This window comes from Penaeus monodon, chromosome 13 (assembly GCF_015228065.2).
Source record: "Penaeus monodon isolate SGIC_2016 chromosome 13, NSTDA_Pmon_1, whole genome shotgun sequence".
Lineage (NCBI taxonomy): Eukaryota > Metazoa > Arthropoda > Malacostraca > Decapoda > Penaeidae > Penaeus > Penaeus monodon.
The window spans coordinates 1,664,493-1,676,644 of NC_051398.1; the positions used below are offsets into that span (position 1 = coordinate 1,664,493).

The following is a 12,152-nucleotide window of genomic DNA, read 5'->3' on the forward strand; positions in this document are numbered from 1 at the left end:
TTTATATATTTACAAAAAACCTTTGTTCATACTTGTTTACAAAAAAACTTTCCTGAAGTATCAAAATATTTGAACACATTCATTATAAAAATATATATGTATATACATACATATATATGCGTGCACAGCTGCCATGTATTTGTATGTGAAACGGCATATAAAAGATGACAACACATTTCATGATCATTAATATAAATTATAGTGACTATGTACAATGAAAGATAACTTAGTAACTGGTAACAAATATATGTACATATTCAAATATACAAGAAGAAATAAACAACATAAGGGTGTACATTTTAACCATTTTGAAAGTGGACCTTGTTTCTTGTCATGATCCAAAATGCTAACCCTCATCTGGAGAAAGTTCTCTTGAGCTTTTTCTTGAGGGAGAATTTCCTCGCAGCAGGCAGGACCAGAGTGGCATTCGACGAACAGGTGCTCAGACTCCCGAAAGTGTGCCTCCTGTCGGGAACGTCGCTCTCAAAGGTGACACTTTCCCCCTGCGACCGGAGCGACGAGGCAAGGCGCGACTCGGGAATCTCCAGACCAAAACTGGCTTGGGATGAGAGCGAGCTGTTCGGCGAATTTCTCTGCCATTGTTGGTATTCTGGGTCATTTTCAGAGCGCCTCTCCTCCTCACACTCCGAGGGAGTGCGGGGAAACCTCCTCTGGGGCACCTGCAGACCGTGGGGGCTGCTGATCGTGTAGACTTGGTCGCTTGGACGCAAAGGAAGGGTCTTGACCGGTGTTACCGCCTTCACCTTCCGACAGAGAATGAAACAGAGGAACTGGTAGTACGCGCAACGGTACTTTTCAAAACAAACGACGTATATGAAGTTGTTGATGTAATACTGCAAGAAGTAGATACAGTACAGCACTATGCCAAGTTCTGGGATAGTTTCATGTAGAGAGACGTTGTCTCTGACGAAGATGATGTTATATAAGCAGATGGGTATGACGCACACAAGGAACACGATTAAGAGACGAACAATAACACTGGTGGTTCGGCTGCGGCGAAGCTGAGCTTGTTGGAATGCGTGTGATCTGGGATGAGATGAAGACTTTATTGCAACATATATGACTAAGTCATTTTTCAAAAGGTAAGCTAAATGCATTTGGCAGAAGCATATAATAACAAACTAGAGTATGAAATTAAGTAGACTAGATATTATTATAGAACCATTTAAAGAATGGCGTAAAAAACACACAAAAATGTATACCATTAAGTAGAGAAATAAAAAGTTTCATTCTGATGCCTATGAACGATAATTTAACGAGCTTAATCTAAGGGGATTGAAAATCCCTTAATATACACCAATTCAGACAATATGATTAAGTAAAACAAACAAAAAACAAAGATGAACATACCCCATAACCGAAAGAATACGACTGTTGTTAGAGTAGACTTGGATCAGAATGAAATTGTTTCCAATGAAAATGAGAATACAGGGGATAGCAGTCTCCATGGTGAAAAACAGGATGCGCGGATTCGCTCCATTCGTGTCAATAAAATCACACTTGAGGGTCATGCTGTTGTAACCAAAATTCCCGTACACCTATTTCGAAGAAAAGAAATGTAGATAAAAGCATTAGGAAAATAGCAAAACAATGATGCAGGATTTCTTTTTCTTCTCTAAAGTCATTTATCTTTTACGAATTATAACTATACTAGATATTCATTAAATTAACTAAAGACAATCTTTCATTTATCTATCAGGTTTATCAATTTATCCACCCTATATATGCATTTATCCTCCCTAACTATTAATTCATCTATCCACTTACCCCGAGGTATGTTGGCATCTGCAGTGCCATACCAAACATCCATATGGTTAGGCAGTATATAAAGGTTTTCCAGCAAGTAAACCACTTGTTTGGACGTCTGCTGTTGTGGCGAAACTTGTAGATGCAAAGACATCTACGAGATAGAAAGAAAGGAAATGAATATAAACAATGGAGAGAGTGGGAAAGAGAGGAGGGAGGGGGAGAGAGAGGGAGGAATGGGGAGGGAGAGAGAGGGAGGGGAGGAGAGGGAGGGAGTGGAGGGCGAGGGAGAGGGGGAGGGAGGGGAGGGAGAGCGAGAGGGAGAGGGAGGGAGGGGAATCTATATGCTATACTTATAATCTCACCTCTCTATAAACTGATTCATAGTCCATTAATATATTATTTATTTACTCAATCATATTTATTCATTCATTTATTTATTCACCCAATCATATATTTAATTCCTTCATTTATTTGCCTTATTCTTAATCTTACCTCTCTAAGGCCATAAGACCCAAAGTCATCCATTCAGAGAAAGCATTGGTGTATCTGAGAAAAGCTGAGAAACTGCAGGTAGCCATATTATTCTCCCAAGGTGCTGTGGGGATCCCTGAGATGTTACTCTTCGTTTTAGAAGAAAAAGAAATACGACAGGTTTAGTAAACGTAGCTTTGGAATAAAAAAAAAAGGTACACATACATTATAATTTTAGTTGTGAATCATTGTGGTGTTTAAGACTGATAAGAAATGTGAATTTGGTGTATATGCCCACATGGCGTCTGAATCTTTTATTGTGACATATTTCTAAAAACTAAACTTTACCTCAGTTGTATCATTACGAGGATGAATTTAGTAATTTAACCTAACAATCACTTTAAATGTAACATCCTATCTTGAATTTAATGATGCGAATTTCTGTACCTGAATCTACATTTACTTCAAAATCATAAAACCATGAAATAATAATATCTCACCCTTACCTTATATATAGTGTAATACGTAAAGAACATAAAGGGTAGGTTGACAGCTGAGTAGAGAAAATCTGCAAGTGCCAGGTTAATGATGAGCACAGTGTCAGGTGTCATGTATTTGATGCACCTGTGGAATATAAAAAGAAGATGAAAGTTACGTTGGATATAATTTATGATCGGCATGTTGAAATTGCGAGAGGTATAACAATATATATGTATATATATATATATATATATATATATATATATATATATATATATATATATATATATATATATAGACATGTATACCTGTCTATTTGATATATATGCAGTTATCTAACTAGACTGATAGGTATGCACTTATTATTGTGGGTATGCATGCCCATATAAACGCTCTCTTTCTCATTAGTATATGCACATGCGCATCTCATATATTAACATAATTTTAACACACAGGCCGTTTGTATTGAGGAAGAATATATTTCTACGGAGTTTGCACGGCATGTTTTACTATGAGGAACAGTACACGGAAAATAATAATCATAATGAATAATAGTTTAAGAAAATCCTAAACAGGTTTTGTGATGTATGGCTATATGTTAAGTCTTGAGTCTTTTTTTTGTCAAATGAGTGTCCAATTCACACTAATACATGTTGCCTAATACACACATGAACGAGCGCAAGCGTATCTGTATATATAAATCGATAGATAGATATTGATAGATCAATAGATTTGGATATAGATATGATAACATGCTGTGTGTGTGTGTGTGTGAGAGAGAGAGAGAGAGAGAGAGAGAGAGAGAGAGAGAGAGAGAGAGAGAGAGAGAGAGAGAGAGAGAGAGAGAGAGAGAGAGGGAGGGAGAGTGAGTGTGTGAGACAAAGAGAAAGAGATATTTTCCGTTTACACAAAGAGTGTATGAGAATTCGATGAGAAATGCGTTGCTAAACTTTTTTTTTGGTCCCATTTTCCCTTCTTCAGCTTCGTCTTTCCTCTCGTTTTCTATAGTATTAAACCCCAGACTCACCTAAATCGAACAGGCATGCAGAACTGGTGCGCGAGGGTGACAAGCGTTAGCAGGTTTCCGAGGGACCCAATAACCATCACTGTGAATGTCACAATCATTGCCAGTACGAGAGACCACGTCTGCACTTCTCCTATAGTAAAGTAACCACTGGTCGTGTCGCTAGTGTTCACGAATTTGCTCACTGCTTGTGTCGTGAGGCCTTCCATATTGTTTGTCTGGGTATGTAAGCTGCCGATCACTCGTAGGGTACGTAATGATGTTAAGGACGAAGTAACCTCTCCCTTTATTTTTCCCTCACTTGTGGTCTTGCCTCTTCCCTCTCCGTTTTCTGTTTTCTATAAGCACTGCCCTCATTTTTCCATCTCTCCTTCTCCCTTTTCTTTCTCTTACGCGTTGCTGTTATTCTATCAGATCAAAAGGAGCTGACTTCCCGTGATCAGATTAAAGGGGAAGCGCTCTGCGAACTGACTTCTGGCAGAGGCTCCGTCGCGCGCGCCATGTAACTCTTTTTCGCCCTATCTTATCGTCTTATCGGCGCCTTGAAGTTAGGCTATGGCGATTAAATAAAAGAGTTTGCGCATGTTATTAGAAAAGGAAGTAAACAATAAATAAAGACGATGTGATTTACTTCTCACGGCTTTTGATATCTCGCTACCTCTGCTCAGACTGAGAAAGCATTTTAAAAGAAAAGACATGGTTAAAAAAAAGATGAAAAAAAAAAAAAAATGAAGATATTTGAAAATCATTATATGACACGATGCATTTTATTCATAAGTGATAGTTGTAACAGAATCCTTGAATTGAAAGAAACAAACTCTTGTGGATTTCTGATAAAAGGAAAATTACGGACAGAAAAGATAAGAATATGAGGAATTTAATTCTCGTTTTATTATCTTCATAGCAGTGGCGAGTTGTCAAAATAGAAGCTAAAAAGGAAAGAAATTTTTAAAGATTTAAAGATTTTTTTTCGGTTTTCTCTCTCTATAATTATTCATTTCTCATTATCTATGTTTTTTTTTTTTAATATTTCAGTTATTCTGGATTTTCTTCTTTCACTTGCTTGTTCCCTCTCTTCCTCTCCTTTCGTCTCTCATTCTTCTTTCTTTATCCCCTATGCCTGTGCCTTTTCCTTTCCTTCTCTCTCTCTCTCTCTTTCTCCCCCTCCCTCCCTCCCTCCCTCCCCTATTCCCCATGTCTTCCCCTTAGGAAGATAAACATCATGTCTAAACTTACCATCTTTGTTTCTTCGGTAAACATTGTTACTTTTGGCCGTTGTTTTGTATTAAATGCAGGCCACGTCTTATCCAGTACGCCTGTAACAGTCATTTTTTACTCCCTATCTGGCTCTGTCTGCTTATCTGTCTCTCTCTATGTTCCTCATGGCTCTGTCTGCTTATCTGTCTCTCTCTATGTTCCTCACTCCCTACCTCCCTCACTCTCTCTCTCTCTCCCTCCCTCTCTCTTTCTCCCCCCTCCCCCCCTCCTCTCTCTCTCTCACTCCCGCCACCCCTCTTCAGTCTCTCTTCCTTCACTCCCGCCACCCCTCTTCAGTCTCTCTTCATTCACTCCCGCCACCCCTCTTCAGTCTCTCTTCATTCACTCCCGCCACCCCTCTTCAGTCTCTCTTCATTCACTCCCGCCATCCCTCTTCAGTCTCTCTTCCTTCACTCCCGCCACCCCTCTTCAGTCTCTCTTCCTTCACTCCCGCCACCCCTCTTCAGTCTCTCTTCCTTCACTCCCGCCACCCCTCTTCAGTCTCTCTTCATTCACTCCCGCCACCCCTCTTCAGTCTCTCTTCATTCACTCCCGCCACCCCTCTTCAGTCTCTCTTCATTCACTCCCGCCACCCCTCTTCAGTCTCTCTTCATTCACTCCCGCCACCCCTCTTCAGTCTCTCTTCATTCACTCCCGCCACCCCTCTTCAGTCTCTCTTCATTCACTCCCGCCACCCCTCTTCAGTCTCTCTTCATTCACTCCCGCCACCCCTCTTCAGTCTCTCTTCATTCACTCCCGCCACCCCTCTTCAGTCTCTCTTCATTCACTCCCGCCACCCCTCTTCAGTCTCTCTTCCTTCACTCCCGCCACCCCTCTTCAGTCTCTCTTCCTTCACTCCCGCCACCCCTCTTCAGTCTCCTTCATTCACTCCCGCCACCCCTCTTCAGTCTCTCTTCATTCACTCCCGCCACCCCTCTTCAGTCTCTCTTCATTCACTCCCGCCACCCCTCTTCAGTCTCTCTTCATTCACTCCCGCCACCCCTCTTCAGTCTCTCTTCATTCACTCCCGCCACCCCTCTTCAGTCTCTCTTCATTCACTCCCATTGTGTGAGCGTGTCGCCCAGTCATCGATATCTTATCAAACCTTTGGAAGATTACTATACATCTTCAAACGTATTTTGTCTTATTTCCGGTCGTGTTTTGAGAGAAACCCATGGCGCGTTATCTTATCTGTAGTACATCTTGCCGGAAAAGATACAACCGGTAATGATTTATAAGAGTGAAAGAAATAGGATAGATTTCTCCCGAGAAATAAAATCGAGGCCTTTGTCAAGGTCGTTTTGTTTTTGTGAAGAAATTATTAAACTGATATATGTTATTAATCAGTTCGTTTTTTTATATAGAAAAGGATTAATAAATATTGTGACTAAATCATTATTATTATTATTATTATTATTATTATTATTATTATTATTATTATTATTATTATCATCATTATCATCACCATCATCATTATTAGTTATTATTATTATCACTACTATTATTATCATTGATAATCATAATAATAATATTATTAACACCATTATTACTATTACTAGTATTAATACTACTATTGCTACAACTTCAGTTATCATCATTGTAATTGTTCCATTTATCTTTGTATTTTTTGTCTATCTATTATTTTTTTGATTATATACATATATATATATATATATATATATATATATATATATATATATATATATATATATATATATATGTGGATAATTTTCTGAACAGCGACCTGCATGAAATAAATATTCTTCGGTTTTTATGCGTTCATATAAGCAGTATACCTTCTCAAACTGGTATTATTATTGATGGGTATTTAATCTATTAGTTATACTATTGATATAAAACTGTGAGAAGTCAAATTACATTCCGGAAATTTGTCGGAAATTATGTATATATATATGTATACATATATATATATGTATATGTATATATATATATATATATATATATATATATATATATATATATATATATATATATATTGACACACACACACACTATGCACCTTATGAAGTGAAATCTTTACTGGTGTTTTGGAAAGAAATCTAAGATATTTTAGAGACTTCGGATCTGTTTACCTACGAAAACAAAATTTGCATAATTGTAGACTTCCATTTCCTCAGTTCTAAAATAGTTGTTCAGGAACTAGTTTCATTATTCATTGCTAAGTTCTTCTTTTGCATAATTATGAAGAATATCGCAGGCATCAATAACTAATTATGTCTATGCTGGCGATATACCATCTCTATTAAATAACAGAATGATCAACACTTCCATAGTTAATACCTTTTTTTTCGGATTTCTTACTTCTTGTCTTCAAACCACGTAGAAAAAACAAGTAGAATAAACAGTGTAAAAAATCTAACAGGCTGTCACATGACAAAAAACGAAAAAAAAAAAATATATATTCTCTGGGTGTTTCTTACTTTCTCAAATCTTCAAACACACACTAACACACACAAACACATTTATAGCGAACGGTAGGTAGATATGCACTGACCTTGTGTATGTGTGTATGAGAGAGAAAAGACAATTTTACTTTGAATTTAGCAGATATTGGCTCTTTATACAACTCTTGTATGCCACGCTACCTCTTCATCTTCCAAACACTCGAGTCACAGAGAAGATACCTTAATCGTATTGAACACATCTACGTACTATTTCCGTGAACACACACACACACACACACACACACACACACACACACACACACACACACACACACACACACACACACACACACACACACACACACACACACACACACGAACGCACGCACGCACAAGTATGGACAAACGTAGGCACGAATCTACATATGGTGTCATCTTGTATGATTCTTGTAAAGGTATGTACAGTATGTGTTTATTTGGATAGGTATACTTAAGTTTCACACGCAATTGCTGTGCTCATCTTTGGGCAGTGCATTGGATGGTGTACCTGTTGCCTCCATTTCATTTTGTAAATAGTGAACTAGCAATACAATATCAAATTCCCTTTTTATTCACATAAAACCTTGTTCATACTTGTTTGCAAAATTTTTCCTGGAGTATTAAAATAATTGAACACATTCATCATTTGTGGATAGGTGCCACATCTTTGTATAAGAGACGGCTTATAAAAGATGACAACACATTCCATTATTGATTGTATAAATTATAGTGACTATATACAATGAAAAATAACTTAATAACTGGTAACAAATATATACATATACATATTCAACTATGCAGAAACACACACACGGCATAAGGCTGTTCATTTTAACCATTTTGAAAATGGACCTTGTTTCTTGTCATGATCCAAAATGCTAACCCTCATCTGGAGAAAGTTCTCTTGAGCTTTTTCTTGAGGGAGAATTTCCTCGCAGCAGGCAGGACCAGAGTGGCATTCGACGAACAGGTGCTCAGACTCCCGAAAGTGTGCCTCCTGTCGGGTACGTCGCTCTCGAAGGTGACACTTTCCCCCTGCGACCGGAGCGACGAGGCAAGGCGCGACTCGGGAATCTCCAGACCGAAACTGGCTTGGGATGAGAGCGAGCTGTTCGGCGAATTTCTCTGCCATTGTTGGTATTGAGGGTCATTTTCAGCACGCCTCTCCTCCTCACACTCCGAGGGAGTGCGTGGCAGCATTTTCTCGGGTACCTGCAGACCGTGGGGGCTGCTAATCGTGTAGACTTGGTCGCTTGGACGCAAAGGAAGGGTCTTGACCGGTGTTACCGGCTTCACCTTCCGACAGAGAATGAAACAGAGGAACTGGTAGTACGCGCAACGGTACTTTTCAAAACAAACGACGTATATGAAGTTGTTGATGCAATACTGCAAGAAATAGATACAGTACAGCACTATGCCAATTTCTGGGACAGTTTCATGTAGAGAGACGTTGTCTCTGGCGAAGATGACGTTATATAAGCAGATGGGTATGACGCACACAAGGAACACGATTAAGAGACGAACAATAACTCTGGTGGTTCGGCTGCGGCGAAGTTGAGCTTGTTGGAATGCGTGTGATCTGGGGAGGATAAAAAAAAACTTCATTACAGAATATAGGTTTGTAACCGGTAATCTAAATACTTTAGACAAAAAACTATTAAAACAAACAAATAAATGAACTAGACTATGAAACTGAAGAACCTAGATATTGTAGAACCAGTTAGAGAATAATGTAAATAAATATATAGATATGTATAACTCCATGGTAGAGAAATGAAAGTTTCATTCTGATGCCTATGAACAATTAACTTGGCGAGCCTAATCTAAGAAAATTAAAGATCCACTGATATACATCAATTCAAACAAAATGACAAAAGACATACCCCATAACGGAAAGAATGCGTCTGTTGTTAGAGTAAACTAAAACCAGGATGAATTTGTTTCCAATGAAAATGAGAATACAGGGGATAGCAGTCTCCATGGTGAAAAAAAGGATGCGCGGATTCGCTCCATTCGTGTCAATAAAATCACACTTGAGGGTCATGTTGTTGTAACCAAAATTCCCGTACGCCTGTTTCGAAGGGAAGATAAATATAAAACATTAGCAAAAAAGCAAAACGTTGAATAAAGGTGAATTCCGGAAGAGCTAAGGAGGTCTTATTTTTCAGTTTTGGGAAACATATCTGAATATTAATTTATCCACCTAATTTTAATTAATCTATCCACATGTATCCACTTATCACATCTCTCTTTATCATTCCTCTGTTCCTACACCGAACGTGAAACCTATCAGGTGTTAAACATACCCCGACGTATGTTGGTATTTGCAGTGCCATACCAAGCATCCAAATCATTATGCAGTAAATAAAGGTTTTCCAGCAAGTAAACCACTTGTTTGGACGTCTGCTGTTGTGGCGAAACTTGTGGATGCAAATACACCTACGGGGCAGAAAAAAATAATAAATAAATAAAACGAAATGAATATATAAATAGGAGAGGGACAGAGAGAAGGGAAGGGGAAGGGGAGGGGAAGGGAGAGGGAGAGTAGGGGAAGGGAGAGGGGAAGGGAGAAGTGAGGGAGGGGAGAGGGAGAGTAGGGGACGGGAGAAGGGAGGGAAGGTAGAGGGAGGGAGAGGGGAGGGAGGGGAGAGGAAGGGAGAGGGGTAGGGAGAAGGGAGGGAGGGGGAGGGGAAGGAAGAAGGAGAGAGAGAGAGAGAGAGAGAGAGAGAGAGAGAGAGAGAGAGAGAGAGAGATAGGGAGTAAAGGAGACGGTGGGTGCGGGAGGGAGGAAGGAAGAGGGAAAGAGAATGATTTACATCATTAATCTGTTCATCTAATAATCTATTTACTGACTTATATGTTATACTATTCTCACCTTTATACTGAATTGTTTAAATTCCATTCGTTTATATCATTAATTTGTTTATCCAATCCTATATCCATTTATTTACTTATCATACTCAAAAAACTCACCTCTCTAAGGCCATAAGACCCAATCATATTTATTCATTTATTCACCCAGTCATATATTTAATTCATTTATTTATTTATCCACCCAGTCATATATTTAATTCATTCATTTATTTATTCACCCAGTCATATATTTAATTCATTTATTCATTTATTCACCCAGTCATATATTTAATTAATTTATTTATTTGCCTTATTCTTAATCTTACCTCTCTAAGGCCATAAGACCCAAAGTCATCCATTCAGAGAAAGCATTGGTGTATCTGAGAAAAGCTGAGAAACTGCAGGCAGCCATATTATTCTCCCAGGGTGCTGTGGATTTCCCTGAGATGTTACTATTCGTCTTAGAAGGAGAAATACCATAGGTTTAGTACACGCCACTTTGGGGGGAAAGGAGATACATATGCATTTTAATTTTGGTTGTGAAGTATTGTGTTGTTTAGGATTGGGAAGAAATGTGAATTTGGTGTGTGCATCGCTTTTGAATCTCTAACTGGGACATATTTCTAAATAGAAAATTCAATTATATTATCCTAAAGGTGAATTATGAAATATAAGCTAATATTCATTGTAACATGTCATCTTAAATTTTGCTGATGCGAATTCCTGTACCTGTATCTACAAATTTCTCAGACTTACCATATAAATACTGTAATAAGTATTGAACATAAAGGGTAGATTGACAGCCGAGTAGAGAAAATCCGCCAGTGCCAGATTAAGGATGAGCACAGTGTCAGGTGTCATGTATTTGATGCACCTGTAGAATATAAGAAAAAAACAAAAAAGTTATATTTGATATAACTGATATGTGTTCATATGTATATGAACATGGATATTTGATAGATATGCATTTATCTCTCTAGACTTATTTCTGTATATGAATGTCCATACAAACTCTCCATCTTTCTCATTAGCATATCTACATAAGCATCTCGCAAATCAACTTAATTCACCTTAGCTGAATAGGCATGCAGAACTGGTGCGCGAAGGTCAGAAGCGTTAGCAGGTTTCCGAGGGACCCAATAACCATCACTGTTAACGTCACAATCATTCCCAGTACGAGCGACCACGTTTCGACTTGGCCTGTACTGTTGTGGTCATTGGTCGTGCCGTTAGTGTCCGCGAATTGGCTCACTGCCTGTGTCGCGAGGCCTTCCATGGTGTTTGTTTTGGGGGGGTCTCGGAGTGTGCGGAACGAGGTTAAGGAGAAGGTAATTCGCTTGACTTCTCCGTTTGCTTTCACTTCTGGTCTCGCCTCTTCTCTCCGTTTTCTTTCACTTCTAGTCTCGCCTCTTCTCTCCGTTTTCTTTCAGTTGTGTCCTCGCCTCTTTCTCCGTTTTCTTTCAGTTGTGTCCTCGCCTCTTCTCTCCGTTTTCTTTCACTTCTAGTCTCGCCTCTTCTCTCCGTTTTCTTTCAATTCTGATCTCGCCTCTTCTCTCCGTTTTCTTTTTCTACAAACGCTGCTTTCCCCTCCCCCCCTCTCCCTCCGTTTTCTTACTCTTACGCGCTACTTTTTATTTTTTATTTTTTCTCTTTTGTCAGATCAAAAGGAGCTGACTTCCCGTGATCGGACGGAAAGGGAAGCGCCCTACGAACTGACTTCTTATCATCTTATCAGCGCCTTGAAGTTAAGCCGAGGCGGCCGCTGCGAAAGAGAGGGTCATACTGTCAGTAAATCAGATTAAATAAATGCGTTTGCACGTTATTTAAAAAAAAAAAGTTTGCATATGTTTTTA

At 38.9% G+C, this 12,152-nt stretch overlaps 2 protein-coding genes across 2 annotated transcripts; both read right to left on the bottom strand.

Moving 5' to 3' along the window:
* Positions 1 to 3,954, bottom strand: LOC119580013 (G-protein coupled receptor moody-like). The gene is made up of 6 exons (XM_037927864.1): positions 3,749 to 3,954; positions 2,748 to 2,865; positions 2,263 to 2,390; positions 1,789 to 1,921; positions 1,372 to 1,559; positions 1 to 1,047 (listed from the first exon to the last, which is right to left on the bottom strand). Exons 1-6 carry the CDS (start codon positions 3,952 to 3,954, stop codon positions 354 to 356), a joined length of 1,467 nt encoding a protein of 488 aa, XP_037783792.1. The 3' UTR covers positions 1 to 353.
* A 3,162-nt stretch (positions 3,955 to 7,116) lies between these two features.
* LOC119580014 (G-protein coupled receptor moody-like) lies at positions 7,117 to 11,575 on the bottom strand. Its single transcript, XM_037927865.1, has 6 exons — positions 11,370 to 11,575; positions 11,056 to 11,173; positions 10,626 to 10,759; positions 9,753 to 9,885; positions 9,330 to 9,517; positions 7,117 to 9,025 (listed from the first exon to the last, which is right to left on the bottom strand). Exons 1-6 carry the CDS (start codon positions 11,573 to 11,575, stop codon positions 8,332 to 8,334), a joined length of 1,473 nt encoding a protein of 490 aa, XP_037783793.1. The 3' UTR covers positions 7,117 to 8,331.
* Positions 11,576 to 12,152: the final 577 nt, after the last annotated feature.